This window comes from Grus americana, chromosome 19, assembly GCF_028858705.1.
Source record: "Grus americana isolate bGruAme1 chromosome 19, bGruAme1.mat, whole genome shotgun sequence".
In the NCBI taxonomy this organism is placed as follows: Eukaryota; Metazoa; Chordata; class Aves; order Gruiformes; family Gruidae; genus Grus; species Grus americana.
Genome location: NC_072870.1, coordinates 3,639,952 through 3,665,840, shown reverse-complemented (window position 1 = coordinate 3,665,840; position 25,889 = coordinate 3,639,952). Strand labels below are relative to the sequence as shown.

Here is a 25,889-nt window from a genome sequence, read left to right as displayed (position 1 = left end):
GTTCTAACACCCAGCTATCAGCCCATTTTACACTCAAATATGCTTCAGAGATCTTACCTTGAAAAGATGAATGGCCATTAAAAGCAGAAGTTGCTGGAAAGTGATGACTTTGGCACTGTCTGATTTATTTTCCTTCTTCTGCAGATTCTTCACAGCCTGGAGTGTTCTGAAGAAAGAAACCCTTTGGAGTCTTTCACAATTACAACAGCAAATCCTCTCTTACCATCAGACTAAAAACATGACCAAATCTATACTATCTTTTTCTGTACATAACATTTAATTTACTGAACTCGGACATACATGTAGTATACAATCTTAACCCAACAATAGCATCTCACCTTGTGTGGCTTATAAAAACCTCTGCGCTTGGGCACAGGCTAGATTCCTAATACTACAGCCGAGGCACAGGCCCTTATGGGAAATCAGGCTCAGAAAAGAGCACCAGGAAAGAGTCACTGAGAAGTTAGTACAGGCATTATTAGAGGAAAAGATTAGCAGAGTTATAGTCATGGTTGGGACAGGGATTAAGAGCAAAAATAGAAAAGGACATGGCCACCTACACATAGTTAACAAGCAGAAGGAACAGGAACAAAGGAACGGGGTGATGAGAAACAGAAAGGCATCCCGAAACCCAGCCACAGGTGCAAGATACTCAAAGGGAAGAAACAGCCCTGTTACAGCGGCCAGATCAACAGTAGCAGGATGAAAGAATACAATTTCTCTTTTATTGGCCCAATCTCACCTCTCCCAGGCATCCCTCTGTCCCTTGGTAAAAGGCTTCACAGCTTTGACATGCTCACTGGAAAGCAGCTTGTTGGCGTATTCAACAAGAAGAAAGATCCACAGCTTCCCATCTGCGGTCACACCATGGATGTGCTTCTCCCTCAAGGCTGCAGCTTTTGCTGTATCCCCCAAAACAGTCAAGCTGTTTAAAGTCTGAAGTAACCTGCAAAGAAAAACAGCTAGCATGTTACTGTCAGAGGAACCAGATGGCCTTCTCACACATTCCCAAATAACGCCCACCAGTAGACCACTCTCATCCGAGCTCTGGTCACTCATTGCAACCAAGATTCACAGGGCCTGAATTTCAACCCAGGCACGTATCCAAGCACAGTAACGTGTAGCTCATTGGCTTGGTGTCCCCAAGCACATTTGATGCCCCCAAGGACACTGACAATTATTCTTAGTTGCTTCCCATTCTATGTCCTCTGCTTTCCCTCTACTGAGGTTGGAGGACCAGCTTTGACAATCACCTAAAAGCACCTATGATCACCAACTCCATCTCCCTTAGTATAGGGAGGACTGTGGAGCCATCAGCAGCTCGCACGCACAGTGGACAGAAAGCCAACAGCAACCAACACAACCCCACCACCTCTCTCTTGGGTCCTTCCACTTCTAGCTTGCAACAGTGGCAACGGAAATCTCAGGAGAAAATGCAGTCTGAGCTCAACTCTATACCTACCTGATCATCACACACATTCTCAGCAGGTTTGCCATGCAGAATTATTTTCTTATTGGACAAAACTTAAGGATCTTTGGGAAATCTATCTAGGACCTCCTTAAAAAAAGCCATTCCCTAGTCCTGGAGTCAAAATAAATGCTCCAATAGCAGCTCACAATCCCAAACCTCTTGCCCTGCCATTCACAGGCTGATCCTCAGGAGAAAAGAGAAATTTCCAAGCTTAAAGCATGCAAGCAAAATCCTTACCCAAAGAAGTAGTTTTCTGCCACTGAATGAGCCTGTTCATCTAGGGGCTCTGATGGAAGGACATTCGCCTCACATATTTGGGAAGTCTTTTTCTTAGCCTCAAAGAAAGCATGGAAGAAGCAAAACCTAGAATGGACAGAAACAAGAACAAAATTAAAAGCCAGCTTGGTTATAACAAAGCAAAACCAGCCCATGTGTGCAAACTCACCACATTTTTATTCAAGGATGTCCAAGCAGTGGAAAAACTCACTATTTACAAGAAGACCCTTTCCTCACAGTACACAGGGTAAGGAAGAGAGAAGGATGCTCAGGACTTCACAAAAGTGAAGTGCCAACACTTGAGGCCACACAATACAATACTCAGACTGTCAGATTTGGGTTATATTCTCCAAGACTTTTAAACTGACAGATAAATATTTATTAAGATCTGATGCAAAGATTACAAGTAATATCTTCAAGCAGTTTAGGTAACCAGGAACCTAAAATTTATTGAAAACAAATGGGACTAAGGTGATTTTAAGCACCTGAACTACTTATGACAAGAGGTTGTCCAAGTTTGCAGAAGGTATTTTGAAAATGGAACCTGGTCTCCTAAATGATTTATGTTATGGAACATTTCCACTACTGAATTTCCCTAGTGGCATGGGGACAGCTTACGCAATTACTGCTATAAAGCTAAACACAATTATTCCAAGCACATGTAGCACTAAGTCTTTAAATCATTCTCACCTGGAAATGTTCATCACAAGGCTCTCTTCTTTTTTCACTGGACTTTCAATGATGTTAGCAAGTCGGTGGATGATCCATTTTCTTAATCGAGCAATCTTGTGTTGTGCTCTTTCAATAAGGAAGTGGACACAATCAGTAGTTTGAACACTTTCCCGAAATAAACACAAACCACACAACCCACTGCAGCAAGAGGTGACTTTCAGACATTCAGAGGCTTTACACTAAAGATGGCAAAGTTATGTAGCAAGAAAGCAACAAGCACCTAAGAAAAGATCTAATCTTCCCAAGTTTGCTTTTTACTGTGCGTAACAGTCTGTTTACCCCACTGAGGTACTGCAGTTTAGCAAAAAGCACTTCAAGAATTGCAGTAGTCAGCAGAGTGAGGTTAGAGGTGCACAAGTAACGCATAGACATACTGTTTTAACAGCTTACATCTTCTTTGGAAGAGGCTCCCGCAAGTAACCCAGTACCCACAGCACCAAGTTGTGGGTATTCAGCGAGCAGCAGCACCAAGGAGGATAGAACTTTCTCTTAGGAAGCTTCCCTAGCTAGAAATTGCTACAAATGCCTATCAAGGATATCAGTATTTACAGGCTACTTTTGAGACATGCTTTGCTGTGGGCCAAGGAGATGAGAGCGCTCAGGCCAGTTTAATAGTCAGATAAAAGGGATGCGCAATTCCTACAAAGGCTTGAGAGTCTGTAGTGAAAAAGGAAGCCACTGGAAATTTTTGCCAAAGCAGTTATCAGGGCTAGAAAAACAAGAGAAAAGGTTTCTTCGGTCATCCGGTCTGCTTTGGTCAGGCAGGCTGGTTCTCACCATGTTTGCTCCTATTTGCAGAACTGAATTTTGTCCCAGCAAAAGAGTCGGATGCTGGGGCTAAACCTTCAGGGACAGGGGAAACAGAACAAGCAATAATTGTCAACTCATGGCAAGGGAACCAGCAAATACTGGCTGTCCAAACCAGACTTCACACACTCTAACCACAAAACAGAAAGAGAAGAGGAAGGCACACCACCTATACACTCACATGTTTACATTGTCCTGGTTGTGTTTTTGTCGGTTACTCGAGAAGTCTAAACAACAGTCCAAGTCAGGCCTGAGGAACATGTCTTTGAGCCAGTCAACGTATTTTTGCAATGCCACCGGCTGCAGGTGTCTGACTACCCTGGAAGAGCTGGACAACACTGGATTGCCTTGATTGGTGAGAGTAGAGAAGCCGATCAGCACTGCCAGCTGCCTTTCCGGGTCATCACAGCTGCTCAGAAATTCATCTATATATGTTTCCATCTCTGGAGCAAACTTAAATCGGTCTGGAAGCTGAAAAACATGGTCAAACAGGTCAGGAACCTCACATTGAGTCTGAGTGTCTTTATAGTACTAATCACTTCACAGATTTGACTGCAGCAAGTAAATTAAAGTCATGTACCTGAACACTTGTCATTAGGCATACAGCAGGTCATCAGTTTCACCTCATGGTCTTCCTCACATAGAAGCAACCACTGTAAGCAACCACAGAACCTAATTTCACGTACTAATTTCAACCCTTTAACTTGGACTTGCGCAAACAGTCTGGCTTCAGTGGGCTGGACCACATGCTGCCCAGTTCAGCTAAGCTCCTAGGCTGAACCGCTCTTATTTGGAGTGAAAACCCAGGATGTTTCTCACATCATCTGCCTTAGACTTTCCCTCGATTTAGAAACTCCTCCACATCAATCCTGGTCTCATCTAGCAGCCCTGGAGCTTGCTGACCCACAGTGGGTAGAATAAATCCCACCTCCTCTCCCTGGTGTCTCAGAAGTGTTGAGGCATTCTGAAAGGAGGGGGAGTTAACATGTTTAACCTAAAAAACATTGCTGTTTTGTGCTAAGCCCTATCCTTAGTCCTGCCACTGATCGGCAAGGCATACAGCTGGCAGGCTGCTGGCCTTGGAATGCTATCCAGCAGCGTGCAGACCACCAGGACATGTCCCATCTCACCACACATCCCATTTCCTTATGTTCTTTCATAGCCCACAGTGTTCAATCCCGCTCATTTGTTCTGGAAAAAACCAAAAGCATAACTGGAGAAACCCTGAAGGAGGCGAACTGTGACCTCATTCCAAAAAATGCAATGCAACTTTCGTAAATTAGTAAAACAACCTGTTTGGTATAGCATCATGATCAACACAGTGACCTGGCAGAAGCAGAAACAATAATAAAAGTCTAGGGAATACTGTTCTTTTAAATAAAGGGGCTATAAATTCATAATTAACTACAAATGCATCCAATTATCACACAAAACACAACTTAGCAAGCTGCTGCTTCCACTGTTGGAGAACTCAATACTTGTGCATCAGTATGAAAGCTGGGAGAAAAACTCCAGGAGAGACTGCTGTAAACAGGCTAATAACTCACAACAGGGATTTCATCAGTCATCTCCCAACAAAAGCAAATAAAGCACATTTGCTCCCCTGTTGAAAAAAAAGTGGATTCAGGAAGATAACTGTCAGTAAATATCAGACTCAAGCTTTGCCTAGTTCCACCTCCAACAACCACCAGAATCCCATAAGAAATTACAAGATAAGAGTATTTGCTTTCCAAAACAAACAACAGATGACAAGGAACATAACAAAACAAACCCACAAAACCAACAACAAATTCAAACTAAGATCTTTTCTACTTCCTCATCACCAACAATATTAGGGGTTTCTCTTTCCATTTAGTCAATCATTGTCTTCAGTGGATCTGTACATTTCAGACAGGAATTAAATTAACAAATGTTTTGAGGCAGATGGAAGAACACAGCCTAAATTCACTGGGCAACAAGCATAAAAAAGCAAGAAGTGGGAGAACAACTAAGTCAGTGGATAAATCCTGGAGAAAGCTGGTCCGTACAGGCAGGCTCCACGGTAAGTATTATTTCAGAGCAAACCCACCCATCTATTCCTGCTTTGATACCAGAACAGAAAAGCTGCAAAGTCCTATTCCTCCCAAGAGATGGCAATGACTTTTGGGCCCACATGAGGAGGCTTAGGATTATGTTACCACATAAAGATAGGCCAAAGCCTGTTTTTCTCAGTATTCCCCTTTTATTCTTCCTCCCTTTATTGCAGGGCTGTGTTGTTTGCTTGCCTCCTGGGAGGGAAGGGGGAAGAGGAGTTCCAAAATCCAATTCCCAAATAAAATTTGCACTTAAACCTCAGATGTGCTTATTGAAACAAGCACTAACGTAAACAAAAGCATGAGTTGTCCCTTTTTGTCTTTGCCTTCAAATATTCGTGCAACACCCAGCACAATGACAGACAAAAAGGAGCTTCTGGACACACAAAATCAAAAGGACTGTCAAAGGATGACATAGGACATTGTCAATGTGCTGAGGGCTGCCCTCCCTCTGCTCCCCCCATTCATCAGAGCTTTCTCAGCAACATCAATGAAAGCAACGCCAGAGCTTTCTCAGCAACACCAATGAAAGCAGGTGGGTCAGTGCTGAACAGTTTCAAAACCCTTAAAATAAGTCTGACGGAAATACACAAATAGGCAATGACAATTAAACACAGTCTATAATCAGCCCACTGCAACCAGCAGCCATACAATAACCTTGCTTTTAGTAAGAGTCCAAGGTCTAAAATTACATAAATCTTTTTTATACAAGACAATGTAAAATTAGAAAGGGGGGCAGAGAGGACTTCTGCTCAGGAGGGGGTCTTTAGCCATGAGCACGAGTACTTTCAGAAGACCTACCTGAGTGGTTACCACGTGTTCTCCATAGTTCTGCATCACCTTCCCTTTGAGAACCATCTGTAGCTGATCCAGAGACAACAAGGGGAGAGCGCTGCCCAGCAACCGGTAGCACATGTAACTGAGTGGAAGAAAAGATTCTCAAAACCAAGCTACACACAAGGATAAGAAGTGGTGGGGCAGGCTACACGGAGCACGCAGGAAGGCAGAAGTCAAAAATTAATGGATCCTGTGTTCAAAAATCCTACTGCCCAAAGCTCTTCTTCTGACTAGCATAGCTCATAAAATCTCTCCCCATAGCAGGTCCTCCGCTGTCTAGAAACAGATAAGTCCTCACCAGCAGTTCCTTCCTCAATCCGTTTTCTGGATCTCTTCTCCCCAGATCTTTATTTCTACGGGCCTAATAAAACTTACTTAGTTTTTGACTATGCAAATTTACTTCGTTTTGACAACAACTTGCTGTCAAATTTGATCAGATTTGTCCAATGGGTTCAAGACTTATTAGACAGACAGCACTAGCCTCATTTCTGCAGGAAATCAGGCTTAAAAAAGCAACACTTTTGAGCGTACAAAGGGTATTTTCATACTTACCCAAGCCAAGTAAAAATAAAAACAAGACTTAAACTGCTCAGGCTTAGAAAATGGTTTTCTTTCACTACTCATGTAATACGCTAAGACAATTTTTCATAGGTGCACCTCTACAACTTTAAACTCTTGATCTAAGAAAGATTTAAACCTGGCAACAAACTTCCTTGGTATGGTCCAAATTAAGTTATGCTCCTCCAAAATACTCCCAGATTTGTATTCTGGATTTTGCAGCATTTTTATACAGCATGAGTCTCAAGAGACAACTTAAATAGTCCTACAAAGATCCAGTATTAGACTTGGAAAAAGAGCTGAAATAGCTACCACTAGGATGGCCACAGCCATATTCTACTTAAAAACACAGACCATGTCAGAATCCAAACATAGCCAGGCATTTTCATTCGGTCCATCCCACAAAGCACAAGTCCAGCAGTACTAGACACAAATTACAGAACTAGGGTTTGTCCACACAAAGAGCTGTGCCTCTTAAACCACACAAGCAAAGCCAAACGACTCTCCCTCTCAACCACTTAGAAAGGAACAGTACAGCTCCTCTGCCAAGTCTTGTAGGAGCATGCTACAGATTTAAGACACCTTTATGCCCAACGAGGTCCATCACCTTTATGTGCCATCCTAGTTAAATTTAACCTCAAATTTGTTATACGTCACAATTCTAAGAGAAATCTTACTAACTCATGGATTTAGGTTCCCTATAAAATTTCTCATGAATACCTAAATAATCAAAAGCAAGTGTTCTCACCTTGTTCATGAGAAACCACATTCTCCATCCTACCACAGGGCAGCAGAAAGACTGGGGCAAGAAACAGGAGGGTAATACAGAAAACAACAAACAATGTATCTTAAAACAAACCTCACAGGTCCCGATTTCTCCTTCAACAGCCCATTCTCCACACCTTCTTTCCAGAACAGTTCAAAGACACCTTCCTTCAGCGAAACTTGTAGCAAATCAAACACTACACTGGGCAATTTCTTGTCCTTCTTCTCAGACTTGGCAGCACTTTGCAGAAGCTCTACAAGTCTAGAAGAAGAAAAAACATAATGTGAGATCTGGCCTGAAAGGGGACTGCTGAAGGCCAAATTCATCCTGCTGAAGGACACAGAACATTTCCTGAGCAGAGCAGGCTGTGCCTCTTGGGAGAAACAACAGAGCTATTAATTTAGAAACCTGCATAACAGTTAGCGCCTAACCCTTAACAGCACCTGCAGTAGCAAATACAGGCAGGTATCAGAATGAAAGCCACATTTCTCTTGCTGCTAGCCAAGAGACCGAGAATACTGCATTTAACACTCCTTATTTAAGAAGTTACCTGGGGATATTTTCCTCATTTACAACAGTAGGTGAGCCAAACAGCTTCTTCAGATTTTTAGGTTTCAGAACACTTGGGAATTTCTGTATGCCCACAAGCAAAAGGTGCAGGTTCTCCGGAGACGTGAAGGCTGAAGCGAGATCACTTCGCAAGATGCCAAACAGGACTTCCTCAAACACAGTTTCAGGAACCTAGACAGGAACAAAGGTGACAGCATATGAGAAACATGCTGTGTATTATATTAAAATATTGGTATTTTAGGGCATTTTACTAAAAACTTGCAGTGTTCTGGACACTTTTAGAAATAGTCTTTATGGTGACACAACCAAAAATAAATAATGGATGTGTCCAGTACTGCCATACAGTCCCCAGGTACTTAACCATGTGGAGCAGGACAATACATTGTCATCAGATAGCAATTCTGGTCAACTGACTCCAGCTGCGATTGTTCTCTTGCTGTCTGCCTGCTCCTGTCTGTACAGCCGTTCAGCCCAGGGAGGAGGAAATACTCCTGTATTAGCTTTTAATTACATTTACCAAAAATAAGTTACTTGTTTCAATAGAATTTGCTGGTAAACAACTGTGTTCAATGGTTTTAGAGAAAATTGGATCCAATGTTTTCATCAATAAAATAAGAAAAGCACAAAAACTGATTTAATTTGTATTTTTTTAAAGATTGGATTCAAAATACATTTAAACTTAACATCAAGACTAAATGACACAGAACACTGCCATATAAAATATTATTTAATTTTGATTTAACACTGTTAGCCTTCACATCTACAAATATTATCCACAAAAAAGAAGGAAATAAACAAACTCTCTTCTTTCACCATATACTCCATATCCCTACATCAGCCCAAAATTCAACCTTAGGCCCAGGCTTGGTGCATAAAAAGGGTTTGCTGTCCAGAGTTTTCAGCATACTTCTCTTCAAAAGAGCAGAGGGTCTCACGTACCACCCAAACCAGTCAACTGGGAAAAACCAGACTACAGGTTTGTGCATGATGAAATCAGATTACGCTAAAGAAGAGCATCCTTCCCAGAATAAAAGCATCTGCCCACAGACAATATAGGAAACAGCTCCCACAGTTTAAACTCACTCTTTCACATCCCCCTTTAACAAACTGAGGAAAAAGCAGTCCCAAAGCAAAGTCCTCCCTCCTTCCACCCACCACGTGCTGTGGCTATACCTCAGACATGATGTCAATAAGAGTTTTGCGAGGGAGATCTCTGAGGTGTGCCTGGTGATGTGCCAGCTGCTGGAGAAGCTGGATGCTCTCCAGCAGAGCTTTCTGGTCCTAGAAAGGAAAACATAAGCCAAAACCAGAGTACATATATCAAAGATTAAGCTGAAGGCTCGGGTAATAATCCACTCTTGAGACCCTTAAATCTACTTGCAGTAAGAAACCTACACAATTCCTTCCTGATAGGCCGCTCAGTTTTCCCCAAAATGGTGTTTTCTGGCTGTGTATGACAACAGATCCCTTCCTTCCAAGAGAGGTAGGAACCTCCTGTACCATCTGACACCGTTCCTACATTCTAGTCATGAACAGACATTTAGAAGACACAAAAATTCTATGGATAATACAAAAGAAATGAACTGAACTTGATGCTTCAAGTCCCATCTCATCCACTGGCCAATGACCCAGCCTTTTTCTCTAGACACTTTCTCTTTCCACTTCAGACAGCCCCAGAACCAGTACCCACAAACAACATAACAACGGTAATGTTACCTTAACAAGCCGGCCAGATTGAAACAGAGCCATAACTCCAAAGAAGTTTCCAAAAGCAGCATTTCTCACAAGTTTCTGAAAAGGAAAAAAAAAAAAAAGCGGGGGGGAGGGTAAAAATCCACTTTACTTAGATTTCACATTCAGGTACAGCTCTGATCAGTGGAACATCTAGCCTCGAACACCCTGCCACATGATAACACACTGAAAAGCAACTCCCTGCACTATGTTTAAGAGCAACAGTCCTAGATTATCTTTCCGTTACACAGGTGAATCTCTGCTAAAACAGGGCCAGATGACAATGTCATCAACTTCCACAAATACTTCCATTATTTCATTACAGTCATTTGCCTTAGCAAGAACCCCAGAACTACAGTATCCAGGCACCAAGCCTTCAAAGAATAGGGAACGGTTAATTTAAACTAGCTGTTGGTCAATGCTGCCATGAGCCGACTCACCTTTTTCACTTTTTCCAGATTGTGTTTTTCTTTTATCTGTTCCAGGACACTGCACATTGGAATTTCCTCAAAAGCCTGTAAAACCTAAGGAGATGGATGGAATAGCTCAATTTGCGGTTCTTCCATTTTATGAAGTTTTATCAAATTAAGCCGAAATAAGAGTTAAACAGTTGTTCAGCACAGCAGCAGATGCTTTACTAGCCCAGAAAAGAGACAACTACATCAGTACAAGATGTGTCAGAATAGGAACTAGTATAGACATAAATATACCTGCTGATATTCCTTTTTTCTTTTTTCCCTCTACATGACATAGCAGGATTAATAACAAGAACATTTTGCTGCAACCTCAAGATCCCGTAACACAAGCAACAAAACTTTTCATCATGGGCAAGGCCTGATCTAAGTGGGAAGAACAGAGGCTCTTCTGCGTTATCCACTTCTTAGGTGAGATGAGGTCGGATCCCACCGGTGATCCAAACTGCTGGGACTCTTAGCTATGTTACAGAGTCAAACAGCATGGAGAAAAACAGCTCTGGAGGGTGTGTTAACAGGTTGCCTTTTCAGATCTCCCACAAAAGCAGCCCAACACCAGGCATAAGTGAACTTTAAGAAGTCAGAATAGTTCTAAACACAGCATGTATAAAAACCTGGACAAATTTTGCAAATTAAGGATGGTTCTTGAAACAAGCCAGAATTCTGTCACACCAGTGTGGCACTGGTATAGCTTTATAAGCGTACTGCTTCTAAACCAAACCAGCACCATTTAAAACCGCGCAGTTTGTCGCAGTTTGGCCCTGCAGCCTCCTCGCAAAGAGCAGAGCGGGACCCCGGGCACTGCCCCGGGCTGGCAAGGGGCCGCAGAGCGCTCTGCTCTGCTCTGGGCAACACCGACCTGCGCCAGGGCCAGGCTGAAGCCGGGGCGGGCGGCCTCGCGGGTGGCTCCCAGACCTTCCACCAGACGCCTCAGGGTGTACTTCAGCTCATCGTCCTGCAACGACAGAGACCCGGCTCCGGCGGTGACCGCGCTCCTCTCAGCCCAGCGGGACCCTGCGGCGCCCCCAGACGCGTTTCCAAGGGAGAGCGGCGGGGAGAGCGGCACCGACCCGGTGCCTCCCCGCACCCACAGCCCCTCCGGCCGGCCCCGGCCCCCGCCTCACCTTCCTGCCGTCCCGCAGGTGCCGCAGGAGGTTCTCGGTAGCCGCCAGCCGCACCTCCTGCTCCGGCTTGGCGATGTCCCAGAAGAAGTCGAGGAAGGCCCGGCCCTGCCGCAGCACCCCGCGAGGGTCAGCCACCACCACGCCGCCGCCCTGGCCCTCCAGCTCCGCCATGCCGCCGCTGCCGCACGTGGGGCCGCCGTCGTCCTCCGGCCGCCCCGCCTCTTCCGGGGCAGCGGGGCCGGGCCTGTCAGCCGGGCCTGTCAGCCGAGCCGCGCCGCAGCCGCCGCCTGCCCTCAGCGCCCCGCGCTCCCCTCAGCGCCATGTTCCCCTCCCCGTCTCCCAGCGTGGCACCCCCGCAGGCTCCCTGCCCTGCCCCAAGGGCTTCCTTTGCCCCCCTCCCGTGCCCTGGTTAGCAGCTCCGGTGGGAGGTTGGAATCCTCTCCCCGCGGGGAAGCGGGGCTGGAACCCTGCGGGGTGAGCGGAGCACGGAGCGCCCCGTCCGCTCTCTTAAGACACGGCGGTCCGGCCGCGCAGGGTCAGCGGACACCGGGCGCGTTGGTCATCGCGTGGGAGTCTGTATGTGCTGTGGGTTTATCATGAAACCTGAAACAATGCCCCAGGAGAAGGGAACAAATCAGTTCGTGCAACGAGTACGTTTTAAGGGCACCCAGAAACTTTCGGTTGCAGCCCATTATCTTTATTTACAATAAAACGCAGCACTATTTCCAGCTGCCATGCAGAAACCGCACGTTTGCCGCCTTCCTTCCGCTCTTCCGCCTCAGGCCAGTGGCAGGAGCGCAGAGGATGAGCGCAACGAGGCACCTCTGCCCTTCCTCTCACCCGCAGCGCCCCCGACGCGATCTGGGGGACACACGCGAGGCCAGCCACCGACGCACCGGGCCGCCTCGGAGCCAAAGGCCTAGGCTCGCCTCACCAACGAACGGCCAGCCCCGGCCCCGCGGCCCGTACCGGACCCACCGCGGAGGCGCAGGCAGAGCCGCGGCCGCTCAGCGCCTGTGACGGCTGCGGGGGAGCGCTCAGGCGGCGGGACCTCCCGACAGGCAGTAAGGCGGGCAGCCCCGACGGGGCGGGGAGCTGGAGACAGGCACCGCGAGGGGCAGCCCTGGCCCGGGCTCCGCCGTATATAAGCGGCGCGGGGTCCTGCGGGTGCGGTCCTGTCACGCTCGCACGGGGAGGAGGCTGAGGTGGAGATGGCGGATTTTGATCCTTACGACGATCGGGCCTACAGCAGCTTCGGCGGCGGCCGGGGGTGAGCGCGGCGCTGCGGGCGGCGTCAGGGCCTGGGCCGCTGGGGAACGCCGAGGGCTCCCCCCCGGAGCAGGGAGGGAAGGAGGGAGTGGCGCTCCGCGGCCCCCCCACCCCCCCGGCGGGCGAGTAGGGGGCGCGGCCGGGCAGGGCCTAGCCTGCCCCTTTCCCTGTGGAGATGGCGGGCGGGCACGGCGGGGGGGCGGGTGGAGAGAGGGACGGAGGGGGGACGCTGCCTCTAGGAACCTTTCGGGTCTGTCTTGCCCTGCTGCCCCCCCTTCCCCGGGGAACGCGGTGAGCCCGGCGGGGCGCGTTTCCCTCCGGCCTCAGCGGGTCCGCTTTGTGAGGCGAGGAGGAGGCTGTGGTGCCCTGGGAGGGGGTAGCGGTTGTCCCCTCTCTACGCGGGGCGAGTGCCGCAAGGTTTAGGGCCTGGCGGCTCGGAGCGCCGGGAAGGGGCGGGAGGAGGAGGGTGTCGCTGTGTTCCCGCCGGCCCGGAGGCGAGTGGTGGTGGTGGGATTTAGGGAGGTGCTGGGCCAGAGCCAAGGTAGGCCGTGAGGAGCTCCTGTAGGGACTGACCGGGAGATGGGAGGAGGGAGCTTCCCGTGAAGGACCGTAGGGGGGCGAGAGGCCCCTGTTCCGGCGGGACGAGCTCCGCACGGCGAGGTGCCCCGCGGCGGGGGGAGCTGCTGCGGCGCCCCCGAGAGCGGGCAGCATTGTGATGCCTGCAGCGGAGAGGAAATGGGAGGGCTTTGTGGTGCCTCCGGGCAGGGAGGGCTGCGAGCCGCCGGCCTGCGTTATCCGGGGCTCCGGGTGCTGACTCTAAATCTCTGATCCTTAGGAATAAGGTTTGTCTCGTCTCTGTTTCTTTACTGGAGAGTGCGTATGGGGCGGGGGGGAGGAGGAGCTACAAAAGCAATAACCAGCATTTGCGAAGTTTGTCTTAAATCAGGTTAAGAAGATGCAATTATTAATTGACTTTGTTTTGAAGATTGGTGCTATATAAGTTTCTGTGTGCACTAAAACGGTAGGCATAAAACTATGAAATAAGCTGTCTTTGGAAACAAATCTTAATGAGTATGCTATCTTATAATCTAATCTTCCAAGATATGTTTCCTGATCAACAGTGTTCTTGTCCTTTCTTGTTCTTAGAGGAATAAATCAGTTTCGTTTCAGGCTGTTTAGGCAACAGGGAGGAGCTACTGCTCACCTTATAACAAGAGTAAGTTTTCTTGTCTTTGGAAACACTCTGACACTTAAGCTTTGTAAGCTCGTTTTTATGCATAGATACCCTTTGTGTCTAAAGAGATATCCCAGAGCAAATGGATGATGTAGCCACTTATGGTTCTGTTATTTCCTAAATTCTGTAACAGATAACCTTGACAGAAGCCTAAAGTGGCACTTGACATCTCATAATAAATTCAGATGTTACTATACAGTCTGCCCTAGTCAATGTAGGCACATTCTATGAAGTAATAAAGTTAAAATTTTACTTTCATATTCAGATTTCTTTAATAGAGTACTTAACATGCTGCCAGGCAAGATGTGGATGCTTGTTTTGGTGAACTAAAGGTGTCCTGCTGATTAGTAGATGCCTCTGCAGATGAGAAAATATACTTGTTCTGAATTAGCTGTAGTTTTAAGCCTCAGATACTACTATTAGAGTGCAACTTGTACTTGCATTTAATTTATCACTATTACTAGTAAGTTACTAACAGCTAATTCACAATTTCAGACCTTAACAGGTCTCTGTGCTTTGTATAAAGTCTTGTAATATGTGTAGTGTCATGAAAGCATGACTGTTCTTCTTGAAAGTTCTCATAAAGAATCCCATGTTAACTTAAAGTGACTCCTACTCATTTTTAGGTGCTTTAGGACTGTAAAAACAATGTAACCTCAGTTGAGATATAATCATTTTACTGGAAATGGCATTTTGCATAGCCTTTGGTGTGTATAGAGAGTGAACATAGGATTTAAGTGTGACAGAGAACACTTGTTCCCAACAAGTTCTAACATATGTAAGATGTCTGCTTCTTTCTCATAGTCTTCAAAATAATGGTGGAAGAGCAACAGAATATGACTGTGGCATGATGAGACAGGGGATTTTGGTAGTGCACTGGTAGTGCACTGATTAAGACCTGAAGCATAATATTATGGTATGCAAAAGTCACTTCATTCTAGTTGAGGAACATGCTGCTGACTTGAATAACAAAAGCTGTTTGGTAAGTGTTTTGGAGCCCAAAACTTGGCACAAAAATCTGCACTTAAGCATACTGAGGCCTAGCTTGAAACTCTGTGAACATCTGTAGAGCTTCTCAAAGTTGGAGGAAACTGAGTATTTATCACTCCTGACTTGCCGGTAGGCTGTTTATTTTGGTGCAGCTTTAAGCACTGGGCTTAAGGCTGGGTACCTTAATCAAAGGTTAAGATTCATCTGCTGAAGTAAGTAAAGGTAAGTGAAAATGGAGAGCTAGTCTTTATCCTGCTGGCATTTTGGATCCTGTGTCTTACCCATTTGGAGTTAATAAACGTCCCCTAATTTTTAGGCTTGGGTAAGCTTTTTGAAGATGTCTGATGCTTACTGTAAAGATATACTGGATTGCTTGAATAAATTTGGTGTATTTAGAGTTTTGGTGTTGGAGACTCTCAACAAAAATTGGATCCTGCTGAGCCTTATGCTGCCTCTGGTAAAGCACCAACACTGGAATCCAGTTAGGTGGTTGTGTCTGTGCTGTGCAAAAAGATAAACACAGAACTATTGTTTTAATCTTTAGTGAAAGGCTATTAAACTCAAATACTAGCTTTCAAAATAGTCTTTGTTTTGAACTTTTGGCAGATAGTGTTTTCTGGAGAGAATAACTAAACTTTCTAAAAGAGTAGCTTTAAAATGATAGTTTGGTTGTTCTTTCACCCCAATATGGCCTTGTGATGTCACTTAACTCAGTCCACCAAAAAGTAAGTCTAATTATAGGGATGTTTGCTTCTGTGTTTGCTAGAAGCAAGCTTTTCTCTGTAGCTTTCTGCTTTGTTTTTCTGAAAAAGAAATCAAATAGTTATCTTTGAGATTCCCACATTAAGATGACATAATTATTACCTGATTGTGTCTGAGCAAAAGTTACACTGAGTGGGAAATGCAGATATTCATTTAACACTTTGGTGTGACCCAGTTCACTTAGTTCAGAAATGTTTTTAATTACAGTTTACTTTTGTCCTATTTTGTTACAAATAAAGAGCATCTTCCTTCAATCTCATTGTTTGGTTACTGAAGTCAGCCTTTTTTTTTTTCATTTCACTGTTTCAGTGTTGAAAAAATGTAGGAAAGTGTAGAAACAGTTTCTTCTTGTGTTTCTATACCTGGATTCTGTAGGAAACAGTTTGGAACCTAGTTGACCATTCTTCATATGGAGACTAAAATACCAAAAATATAGTTACATATTTGATAACTCAGGCCTTAATGGATCAAATTCAAAGAGAATACTTCATTTTCTGACTTAATATCAGTAGGGATTGCACAATAGGACATGGATTTCCATACACACACCCTGTGAAGTTCTGGTACACTATGGTAGAAACAAGGTTTGTCTGTAGCCCAAAAAATTCTTTTGGGGATTGCTAACTTGAGGGTGTGGTTTCAGAAGCAGCTCAAATTTATCTGAGTAGAGGTTGCTGTTGAAAGCTGTAGTTCAAGCCCTTGCTTTCATTTTCCTTCCTGACTTGGCAGGAGTGCTCTTTGCAGCTGTCCAGATCACCTTGTTGATCTGGCTGAGAATTCAACTTCAGGGTGAATTTTCAGGTGAATCAGCTCGCTGAACCAGAGGACTGGCAGTCCAAGGAGCATGGTGAGAATCTGTAGAAAGAGGGTATGCTCCTTTTAAATTCAGCCCAAGCAATTTTGATGTTCCTATAGAACATAAAAATTAAGATTTTTTTTTTGGCTGCAAATTTATATTATTAGCTGTTTGTAAGGCCATAGATGAGAATTAAGAACAGACATGGAACTGATTCTACATGTTACAGAATTCTTTAGAAGAGCAACTCTGCTTTCTGGGAGTTCCTCCTTAAAACTTAGTTTTGTGAATAAAGTTAATTCTGCTGTGCATACACAGCACCCAACTATAGCAGCTTTAGTTCTCAAGTATGTTTTTGACTGAGTTGTTAATGAGACGAAGGCAGATGAGGAATATTGTCAAAAATGGTAAAATATGAACCTGGGTGGACACTAATTAAAGATATGTAGGTTGTGATTTAAGTACATCTAGCAGCATGCTGATAGTGTTGGTGACAAATGACTCCTGCACGGAGCTGCTACCATAAAAAGGCACAAATGACAGGCTTACCCAGAAAGAGTTAAGGAATCTTATTCAAGATTTCTGCATTATCTGATTCATTAGTAATAAAATATTTATTCTGGAATGAAAAAAAAGGCAGACAAGTACATTGCTTGCCCAATGGATTTTCTGGCTGCATGCAACCAGTCAGACTAAAAGGAAATAATAAAATAATTTGACCTTCCGTATTTTAGGACTCTGCAGAAATCTAATTAGTCCATGTCAGACTAGCAAGTCCTGGCTTGGTACAGTTTGTGTTCCACTGTGCTTTTAAATGCACAGTGAGCCTCTGGGAAAGGGAGCAGACATAAAGAAAGCCCAGGAAAAGTAAGGTGTTGGAGAGCACACGGGCAGAGTAGTAGGTAGGCACCTCAGGTAAAAGTGAAAGATTGCTTAGGTGGGGCAAATGATCTTGGACCCAGTGACAGTGGTGTCCTGTCGTCTAGGAGTCCAGGAGCTATCATGTAAGGTTGCCTTGTGCCCACAATACCTATCTTGCTTTCTGTAAAGATCAAAGTTGTCTTTAGAAGATGAGGCTCTACAGGAAACTAACACATAAATGTGTTACATTAATACAGTAAAGAATTTGGCTGGTACAGTCTGGTTCCTCAGCAATCAATGCCAATAGCCTTAGCTGAGACTGAGGGCAAAGATAGGAAAAGACAACCTAGTTTACCTCAGTCTGTAATTCGTGAGACATCTGAACAGCACTGACATTGGTTTCTCTGCCTTAGAACACCTTGCTCAACCAAGTTTTTTATTGTGTTCAATTCAAAGCATTCCAGTCCAGATATCTGACAAGGCAATAACTTCAGAGTTAGGAAAAGATGTTTCTGTTAAGCTAAATGCTGCTCAAATAATTTAGATGATTGTGGAGTAGATGTTGATAATATACTACTTAGTTAAAAGCATTGGATCCAGCTTAATTTCAGGATAAGCTGAAGAGCCTGTGCCATGCAAGTATTTCTTCACTGCTATAAATTATTCCTAAAATCTAGTCTAGGATGTGGGGTTTTTTTAAAAAAAGTAATGGTTTGGAGTAGGGGACAATAGAGATAGCCTTATGTTGTTTTTCTTAACTACTTTGTCATCCCACAGTCCACTCATCCATCACCTTGTTACTGAGTTCACCTGTAATGTATTTCAATATATTGTTCATTTGTTCTCCTACTGAAGTACTGCATCGGTAATACTAGAAAGGAGTTGGCCGACAGCGGAGGTGGCAGATATAGGCAAAGGGATAGGAAAACTAACTGAAGTTATGGAAAAATCCACTTCTAAAAAGTGAAATGGCACCTGAGCAGTGCTATATACTATATTACTGGCTGCGTTGGGAGTCATGTTCCAGAGACACTGTACTTTCTTTCAACAGGTCTCGTGGTGGCGGCCTTGGTTCCCGCAAACAGAAAGAGCTGCCGACAGAACCCCCTTTCACAGCATACGTGGGAAATCTACCCTTCAACACTGTTCAAGGAGACATAGATGCCATCTTCAAGGATCTCAGTGTAAGGAGTGTACGACTAGTCAGAGACAAGGAGACAGACAAATTTAAAGGTGAGTGTTCAGAGTTGTACTTGTAGATGGCTAACTGGTAGGAGAAAATTAGGTACTTCTAAAGCCACTTTAATGGGGAATTTCAGTCTCTAAAGCACAGTTAGCTTGTTGATTTGCATTTGTTCTTTATGTTGACTTATGCAGGTTTCTCATTTACTGACAAATAAAATCTCATTTGAATGAGATTCACTGCTGCTTCCATCATCTTAAGATACAGACTGACCTGAGTGGTAAGAGTCAGTATTTGCCCTGCCATAAAAGGACTTTCTCAAACCTTGCTGTCTTGTACAAATTGTAACAAAGCTGAAGTGTCTGACCTACTTAAGATCCATGACCTTAAGTGTTGAGTACTTACACAATCTTCCTTTACTTCAGAAGACTCCCATTGCTTCAACTCTATCTTTTTTTAGTAGACAGGGAGAGAAAGTAAGTAGGTAAGCCATTCAGACAATTGTTTTAGAGGACACAAATCCAATTTCCATTGGAATTGGCCAGTGGAAAGGGAGTGTATTTGTGAGTTACTTTTAGGGGAGAAAAACGCATAACAGAGGATCTCAGAAAAGTAATAAATTCACTAAATGATTTGATGACACAAAATCGGACTGCTGGCCAAGCAGGTACTTCAGCTTCTTGTTTAAAAATCCTAGTAACCAAATGTCAATATTCAGCTAAATAACTGTCTAAAGGCATAGATCAAATCTAATCAGTAATGAGAACCCTATGGTAAAGGGAGTTAATCAGGCTTTTAGCATTTGTGCAGTGCCCATACAGATTTCTGTTTCAGGATTTGTCCCATTATTAATAAGCATACGTAAATGCATTCATCTTTAATGATGTTTGGTTTCTGAGTTGTGTACATCTTGCACTTACCATATTGTAGCTCTTCGTTGAAAGAGAAGGGAGGCTATTAGCAGATATGTAGGAAGAGTAGCTTCTTACAAAGGCCTTTGAAAGTGCTGGTATTAACTTCTGAGGTTCTTCTTGCAGGATTTTGTTACGTAGAGTTCGATGAGGTGGAGTCACTCAAGGAAGCTCTTACGTATGATGGTGCAGTAAGTATACTTGCAATTAATTTGTGAAATAAAAAGATAAGCACAAGTCTCAAAGACCTTGGCAGCCCATATGGTACATTCTGAAGAGATTCTCCCCTTTTATTTAACAGCTTTTGGGTGATCGATCACTCCGAGTGGACATAGCAGAAGGCAGAAAACAGGATAAAGGTGGCTTTGGCTTCAGAAAGGGTGGCGGGCCTGATGACCGAGGTGACTTCCATTTTTCTGAATAGCTTCTTAAATATATTGGTTGTAGTTACAACTTCTGGTGCTAAGTAATGCTAAGACAAGGCATGCAAGTAAACATGAAGATTATGTAGGAATGAGAAATTTTATATGTGTGTACACATATTTCTAACCTAGCTGCTGCCGCTCCTGAGATGTCTGGAATAGGTGCGCTTTGTGTCCAAAAGCTGAATGTGTTGTCACTCCTAGCCCAGGAAGTGAGACCAATACCCGTAGGACTGCGCAGTGTCTTGCAGAGGACAATCATAAGCCCAACAGTCTGATCTGCTACTATTTTATTATGATGTTAGAAAAGTGAGTAAGCTAAGTAAGCACAAGTATACAAATATTTATTTTGAACTACCTCCTGTTCCAGTGTAAAAACAGGTTTTGCTTTAGTTGAAGCTTAATTGAATTAGACTCACAAAGGTTTCCATCCAATGTGTATTAGAGAAACTTTTCTGACCGTTTATTCTTGGTTAACTTAAACTGATCTTTTGTTCCTATGCAATGGAACTCGGTGGTACTGAAACAAAAGGATTTTCCAGCAGCATGACTTTGGATGTTGAAGGACTGAAACTTTGGTTTGGTATCCCCTTGCTCAGTCTTTCCCACAGCTTCAGACCTGAACACAATTGTGGCTTTTTTCCTAGGAATGGGAGGAGGTTCCCGAGAATCCAGAGGAGGTGGATGGGATTCCAGAGATGACTTCAATTCTGGTATCAGTATTAACGCTTATACGGATAGGCAGCCTAAAAGGCACCGAAATGTTCTCATTTTCATGTCAGCTACATTTGTCCCCATTGCTGTTTTTGATTCAATCTACTGTATGCCAACTTTGGGCATCCTGCAGCTGCAGTGGGATTCTTCAGGGGGAAATCTTCCATTGTCTGATAACAGAGGAAAGAGTCTTGTTTGTCAATCTTATGAAACAATCCTAAATGACAGAATACTTGTTCAAATGTAGCCTATGGTGTCTAGGTTTTAAGCATTTCTCAAACACGAGGCCAAGTACATTTCTGAATAGTAGCAGAAACAGACAGATCATGTGGAAAAGCTGATGATATATTCTTTCAGAGCAGAGGCTTTCACCTTCTTAAGGAGATGACATCATTATATGTGTATCCCTGAAGGAACTGACTTCTCCAAAGATGTGTTAGTGTTCCAAAGCACTTCTTAATGCAAAATGTTCCTAAACTTTTAGACCTGTTGCAGTGATGCAAGTTGCAGCAAATGACTGAGCTTGCTGAGTGGAAGGTAGTGATGGAGCTACTGGGTTTGCTCTTGACTTCCAGTCAGTTTCTAACTATTAGAATCCAGGGTGACATTAACACAATTGCTTTTGTCCTCTGAAATCGTGGGTTTGGTCCATTTTCTGATGGGGAGATGTTGGCAAGTGCGACTTTGCAATGTCTGGTCTCTGCGTGAGTGGAATGGACAAAGTAGAAGGAGTGATAACAAAGTGTGCCCTTGCCACTAGCGTGAAAGCGAAGCATGGTGCTGGAGAGAGGCAGCTTGCTACAGCGCTGTGCTTAACCTGCCTTCATAGCTAAGCGTTCTGGTGTCATAGCTTTATACCTTTTTTGGCAGCTTCTTCAAATGCAGACACATTTCAGCTTGTTAGATGCTGGACAAGTGATTTGTGAGCCAAGTTTAGCATTTAAGTCTCAGTTGCTACAGAAGCTTTTCTTCTCAGGTTGTGCAACCTTGCTCTGGATCAAGTCTTTAAAGATGGTTGTTTGGCTCTGAAGTAAGGGACAGTTCTGCAACTCTGCCAGATACTGAAGTGGAAAAGAAAAGCTCAAGTGGGAGCAAAACAACTTTCTCTTCCAGGCAGCTTCTGAAAAACTGAGTATATTCCCCTTGGGTGTGCAGTTAGGCTGAAGTATCCTCCTCCCATTGAATGCAGATGATGGGGGCTTGGAGAGATGCTCTAGGATAGTCATTGGTACAGACTGGAACTCTGGCCAGTGACAGACAGTTCTTGATTTTTTTTGATACATAAACTGAAGAAGTGCAGTCAGTTTCATATTTAAAGTCTGAATTGTTTTGGGTTTTTTCCAGCTCTTTATTATAAACTGACCAGGCATTTACTACAACTAAAAAGCCTTGGGGTTTTGCTCTGTTTTTCAAAGGCTTTGTTTTATAAGGACTATGTATTTGACTGCTCCCTAGCTATTTTCCCATTTGCTCTGCTCCTGCAGATTTCGTGCTAAGGCTGTAGCCAGTGTGATCTTCTGGCTACAGAAGTACTCTGAGTACTTCTAGTGTTGTCTCTGAATGCAGCTAATGGTGTTAACAGTCTGAAGTTGCAGCTGAAGCTCATACTTCAAGCTCACTTGATGACCCACTCTCCAATACTCCAGTAAGCCTCTAGGTGGATAAAGTGGTTTCTCAACTTGGCACAGTATACTTGGTTTCAAATGGAATCTGTATGACTCTTCTAGAACGTGTTAGATCTGTGAAGCAATCTGTCTACAGACAAAGGCTCTCAGTGCATCATCTTGGACTGACAGCAGTGACTTGCAAGGTTTTCCAGTCATCCAGATAAAAATCTAGATTAAAAGCATTGCAAAATGTGCTCTTTAAATTCACTGTCTTCTGTCTTCAGGATTCAAAGATGATGACTTCTTGGGAGGCCGGGGTAGAGGAACCCGCCCTGGAGACCGGCGACCACCAGGTGCCTCAATGGGAAGTGGTGGCACTGGTCGCTTCAGAGATGGGCCTCCGCTTCGTGGATCTTCCATGGACTTCAGAGAGCCAACAGAAGGTAAACTCTTTAGCTTCTGTAATTCAGCCTTCCTTTATGAAGGAGACTGGCTTTCTTTGTCAAGTTAAAGCTACTACCCTTGACAGACAGATCTTACAACCTTAATGTTTTCTCTTTCAGAGGAAAGAGCACAGCGACCTCGACTTCAGCTCAAACCTCGAACAGTTGCTACTCCCCTCAATCAAGTAGCCAACCCAAACTCTGCTATCTTCGGTGGAGCCAAGCCCCGAGAGGAAGTAGTAAAAGAGCACGACTGAGTTTGGGGTTGAGAGGGAATGGGGAGGCGGGAGAAAAAGCAAGACAGTACAGAGTGACTAGCTCTGCTGGAATGTCAACCCTGCAGTTTACCATTCCTGCCATCTGGCATTTGTCCTCTTTGAAACCGAAAACACAGAGCTTGTGAATGCATGTCAGCTGTTAACAAGTGGTTTTTAGTACGTTCTTGGCTTTGCTGTATCTAGTGCCGGCTTTGTGCTGAGTTTTCCCTCTTCTGTTTCCTTCCAAGCAGCACAGTTGCCAGTAGATAAGGCAGTGTAGCTGCTTCCACGCGTGTGGAGGTCTCTGGACAAAGGTGCTGCTTCAACTTCTTCCTTTCTGGGTTTGTTTTACTTTAGAAGCACAGGTTAGACTTAGTTACTGCCCTGTATTGTTTCCTTTTACTTCCTCAGTGCTCCTCTTCTGACCTGCATGTCTTGTTCTGTATTGCTGTGGCTCTGAAGAGGAAAACTGGAGAGTCCAGATGAGTTGAACAGAGAAATTTACAGTTCTAACCAAGTAGTGAAATACCATCTATGACAATTGGTGATAGAGGTACTGTACACAGCAGAGTCCCTTATAAACCTGAGGGGGATAACTACCCTTTCACCCAGGTTATCAAGAAGTATCAATTTAGTCAATGCAAATAAAATTGGCTGACAAGAACCTGGTGAATAGGTGGTGGAATCAGCATGGGTGAAGCATCTGCCAGCAGACTCTTGCTGGTGGCTGTCTGTTGACTTCAAAAGGGTATGATACTGCACCTCTAAACTCAAGGTTAGTGCTGCAAAAATGTGCCTCTCTGAGCACAACTGCTCACTGGCTCTTTCTGAGTACACTTTTTTGGGTTTTACATGTTTGGTAAATTTTTAAACGAAGTTTCTACAAATAAAATTGACTTTTTTATTTTTGTTTAAGGAGTGTATACTTTGCCATGCAGTATGTAATTGCCATTATCCCCTGTATTTCTTTGCCCAGTGGTGTACAGTTTTAAGAACTTGCTTTCAGCATACCTTGAAAATGGGCAGATTAGAAATCATTCTGCTATAGATTCTCTTCATGTAGAAGTTTGGGTAAAAAGCTTCTCTAATTGCTGTATCTCTCTTCACTTGAAATGTTTCTTGGGAGTATTGTGCGGGAGGAGGGAGGGGAGGCTGGAGCAAAAGGAGAGAGATGGTTAATGTTTAAAAACAAACCCTGGATCTATAACACTGAAGTGTGGATCTGTCCAATGCATGAGAAACTCTTGGGCCCCTAGTGCTAGTGCTGACAGCTCTCAGATAAACCAGCCAGCACACCAGAGTACTCGCAGGAGGAGTGTGGAAGCATGGCTGCTTCACTGCTGGCAGCACTTCTAGTAGTGAATTTCTTCCCCGGAGTTACCTTTGTAATGTCAGAGTCCCAGCAATTTACAGAACTACTCTTTCCTTCCTTCTGCCTGTCACTTAATCTGCTTCTGAGATAAGAACCATTTGTCTAACACTAATACTTAATTTAAGACAGACATGCATTTGTGTGGTTGTATTCCAAACCAATAATTGACCTATTTACATCTTCAATGTGGAAAAGATTTTAAGAACAAATTCCCATATAAAAACTCACCTCTAGTCAAGACAGTTGACTTTTAAATGTAAAAACGAAAAAAAAAAAAGGAAAAAGAATTCCAAACACTTAACACATTCTGCTCATAACAAAATAAATTTATGGATATGGTATTTTGTGAATGATCTTTTAAATAAAAGAAAACATTAAGTAATATTTAACATTGGTCTTTATTTGAGTCTGCTATAGCATGTTTCTCCCTCCCCTTGTGTTAATTTGGAAATTTGCTTCCCTCAATGTATGGGGAAGCAGAACCAGACCCATTCTTGTACAAATAATGGCGAGGAGGGGAGGACTCAGGACACAAGTAGGAGTTGTGCACAAGTGGAAGTGAGCTTGAGTGTAGCTTCAGTATTGCCAAGGCTGCTTGGCAGGACGGGAAGTACTAGAGCTGGCTGGTTGTGCAGTGCTTGGTGCTGTTTCCCAGGAGCTGGGTTCTGCTGCCTTCTGGCCGGATCCCCTGCCCGGAACAGGGCAAAACACGTGTCCTCCCCATGTCAGTAGTGACCAGGTTAATGTGGAGCTTGTGCTAAGACTACATAGATCAGCTTGCTGCTGTCTTGCCCAGTTCCAACTTTTTCAGCTGACGTGTCCCACTAGACGTGACTGTTGAGGCTGCTGCCCGGTGTCTTTGAAGCGCATGCATTCTGCAGGGCAAGGTGAAAGAGGAAGAGCTGTGTTTTTATTGAGGAAATGTGCTGATCTTCCTGCTGGTTTTACTGCTGCCCTAGCATGCAAAGATGGAGTGTTCTGCCTTCCAGCTGCCTGGTCCACACTCTAGACCTGCTCTTAGGGCAGCTTGAGCAGAGAATCCAAATCCTGCTCTGGAGCCACGTGCACCTGGCTGTCCTGTGTGAACAATAACCTGCGCTTCAGATGCGAGAGCAGGGCTGGCTGGGGTGGAGGTGGTGTCTCCCACCTGACAGTGGAAGCAGTAATTTCATCACTCCACACGGAGGAAAGTAGCTGTGATAGGCGAGACAGGTAGAGAGGTGGAAAAGGGCTCATTCCTCTAAACGTTTTCCTGTATCTGCTAATCTATCCCAATATCACTTAATATCTTTTTTTTTTTTTTTTAGTAGCTCTTCATATGCAAACATTAATGCATTGCCTGGTTTCTTTGGAGCGTTCTGCTTCCCATGTGACTTAGGGTCAGGCTCCTCTACTCCTTTTTTCTTCCCCCTTCAAAAATTTATTAACATTTTCCTCTACAGAAGCATATCAAACTAACTTGCGTCAACAGTTGACAAAATTATATTTAATACACGGATGTGGCATTTAAGTTTCACAGGAGATTATTTTTATGCTTCCCACCAGCAAAAAGCAGTTACAGTTTAAACTGTAATGCTTAATTTTACCTGCAGCTTAAAGCTAAGCCTGGCATGGCAAAGCCTAGACCGAGGAGGTTACCAGCAGTGGTAAC

General features: G+C 44.2%; 2 protein-coding genes across 3 annotated transcripts in view; one reads left to right on the top strand and one right to left on the bottom strand.

Moving 5' to 3' along the window:
* MYBBP1A (MYB binding protein 1a) overlaps positions 1 to 11,619 on the bottom strand; it is a 62,171-nt gene extending 50,552 nt beyond the window's left edge. The window contains exons 1-13 of the mRNA XM_054847743.1: positions 11,418 to 11,619; positions 11,153 to 11,248; positions 10,261 to 10,344; positions 9,806 to 9,880; positions 9,263 to 9,370; positions 8,070 to 8,260; positions 7,613 to 7,780; positions 6,160 to 6,277; positions 3,468 to 3,757; positions 2,438 to 2,545; positions 1,709 to 1,834; positions 743 to 946; positions 58 to 166 (exon numbers count right to left, since the gene is read on the bottom strand). Coding sequence (XP_054703718.1) covers positions 58 to 166; positions 743 to 946; positions 1,709 to 1,834; positions 2,438 to 2,545; positions 3,468 to 3,757; positions 6,160 to 6,277; positions 7,613 to 7,780; positions 8,070 to 8,260; positions 9,263 to 9,370; positions 9,806 to 9,880; positions 10,261 to 10,344; positions 11,153 to 11,248; positions 11,418 to 11,588 — 1,848 coding nt within the window. The 5' untranslated portion in view covers positions 11,589 to 11,619. The remainder of the gene's footprint in view (positions 1 to 57; positions 167 to 742; positions 947 to 1,708; positions 1,835 to 2,437; positions 2,546 to 3,467; positions 3,758 to 6,159; positions 6,278 to 7,612; positions 7,781 to 8,069; positions 8,261 to 9,262; positions 9,371 to 9,805; positions 9,881 to 10,260; positions 10,345 to 11,152; positions 11,249 to 11,417) is intronic.
* A 913-nt stretch (positions 11,620 to 12,532) lies between these two features.
* Positions 12,533 to 24,620, top strand: EIF4H (eukaryotic translation initiation factor 4H). 2 transcript variants are annotated; one of them, XM_054847320.1, is made up of 7 exons: positions 12,533 to 12,687; positions 18,381 to 18,562; positions 19,550 to 19,614; positions 19,725 to 19,824; positions 20,493 to 20,558; positions 22,451 to 22,609; positions 22,730 to 24,620. In XM_054847320.1, exons 1-7 carry the CDS (start codon positions 12,629 to 12,631, stop codon positions 22,864 to 22,866), a joined length of 768 nt encoding a protein of 255 aa, XP_054703295.1. In that variant the 5' UTR covers positions 12,533 to 12,628; the 3' UTR covers positions 22,867 to 24,620. The 2 variants fall into 2 exon arrangements, with proteins under 2 accessions (XP_054703295.1, XP_054703296.1); XM_054847321.1 differs by lacking the exon at positions 20,493 to 20,558.
* The last annotated feature ends 1,269 nt before the right edge of the window (positions 24,621 to 25,889 follow it).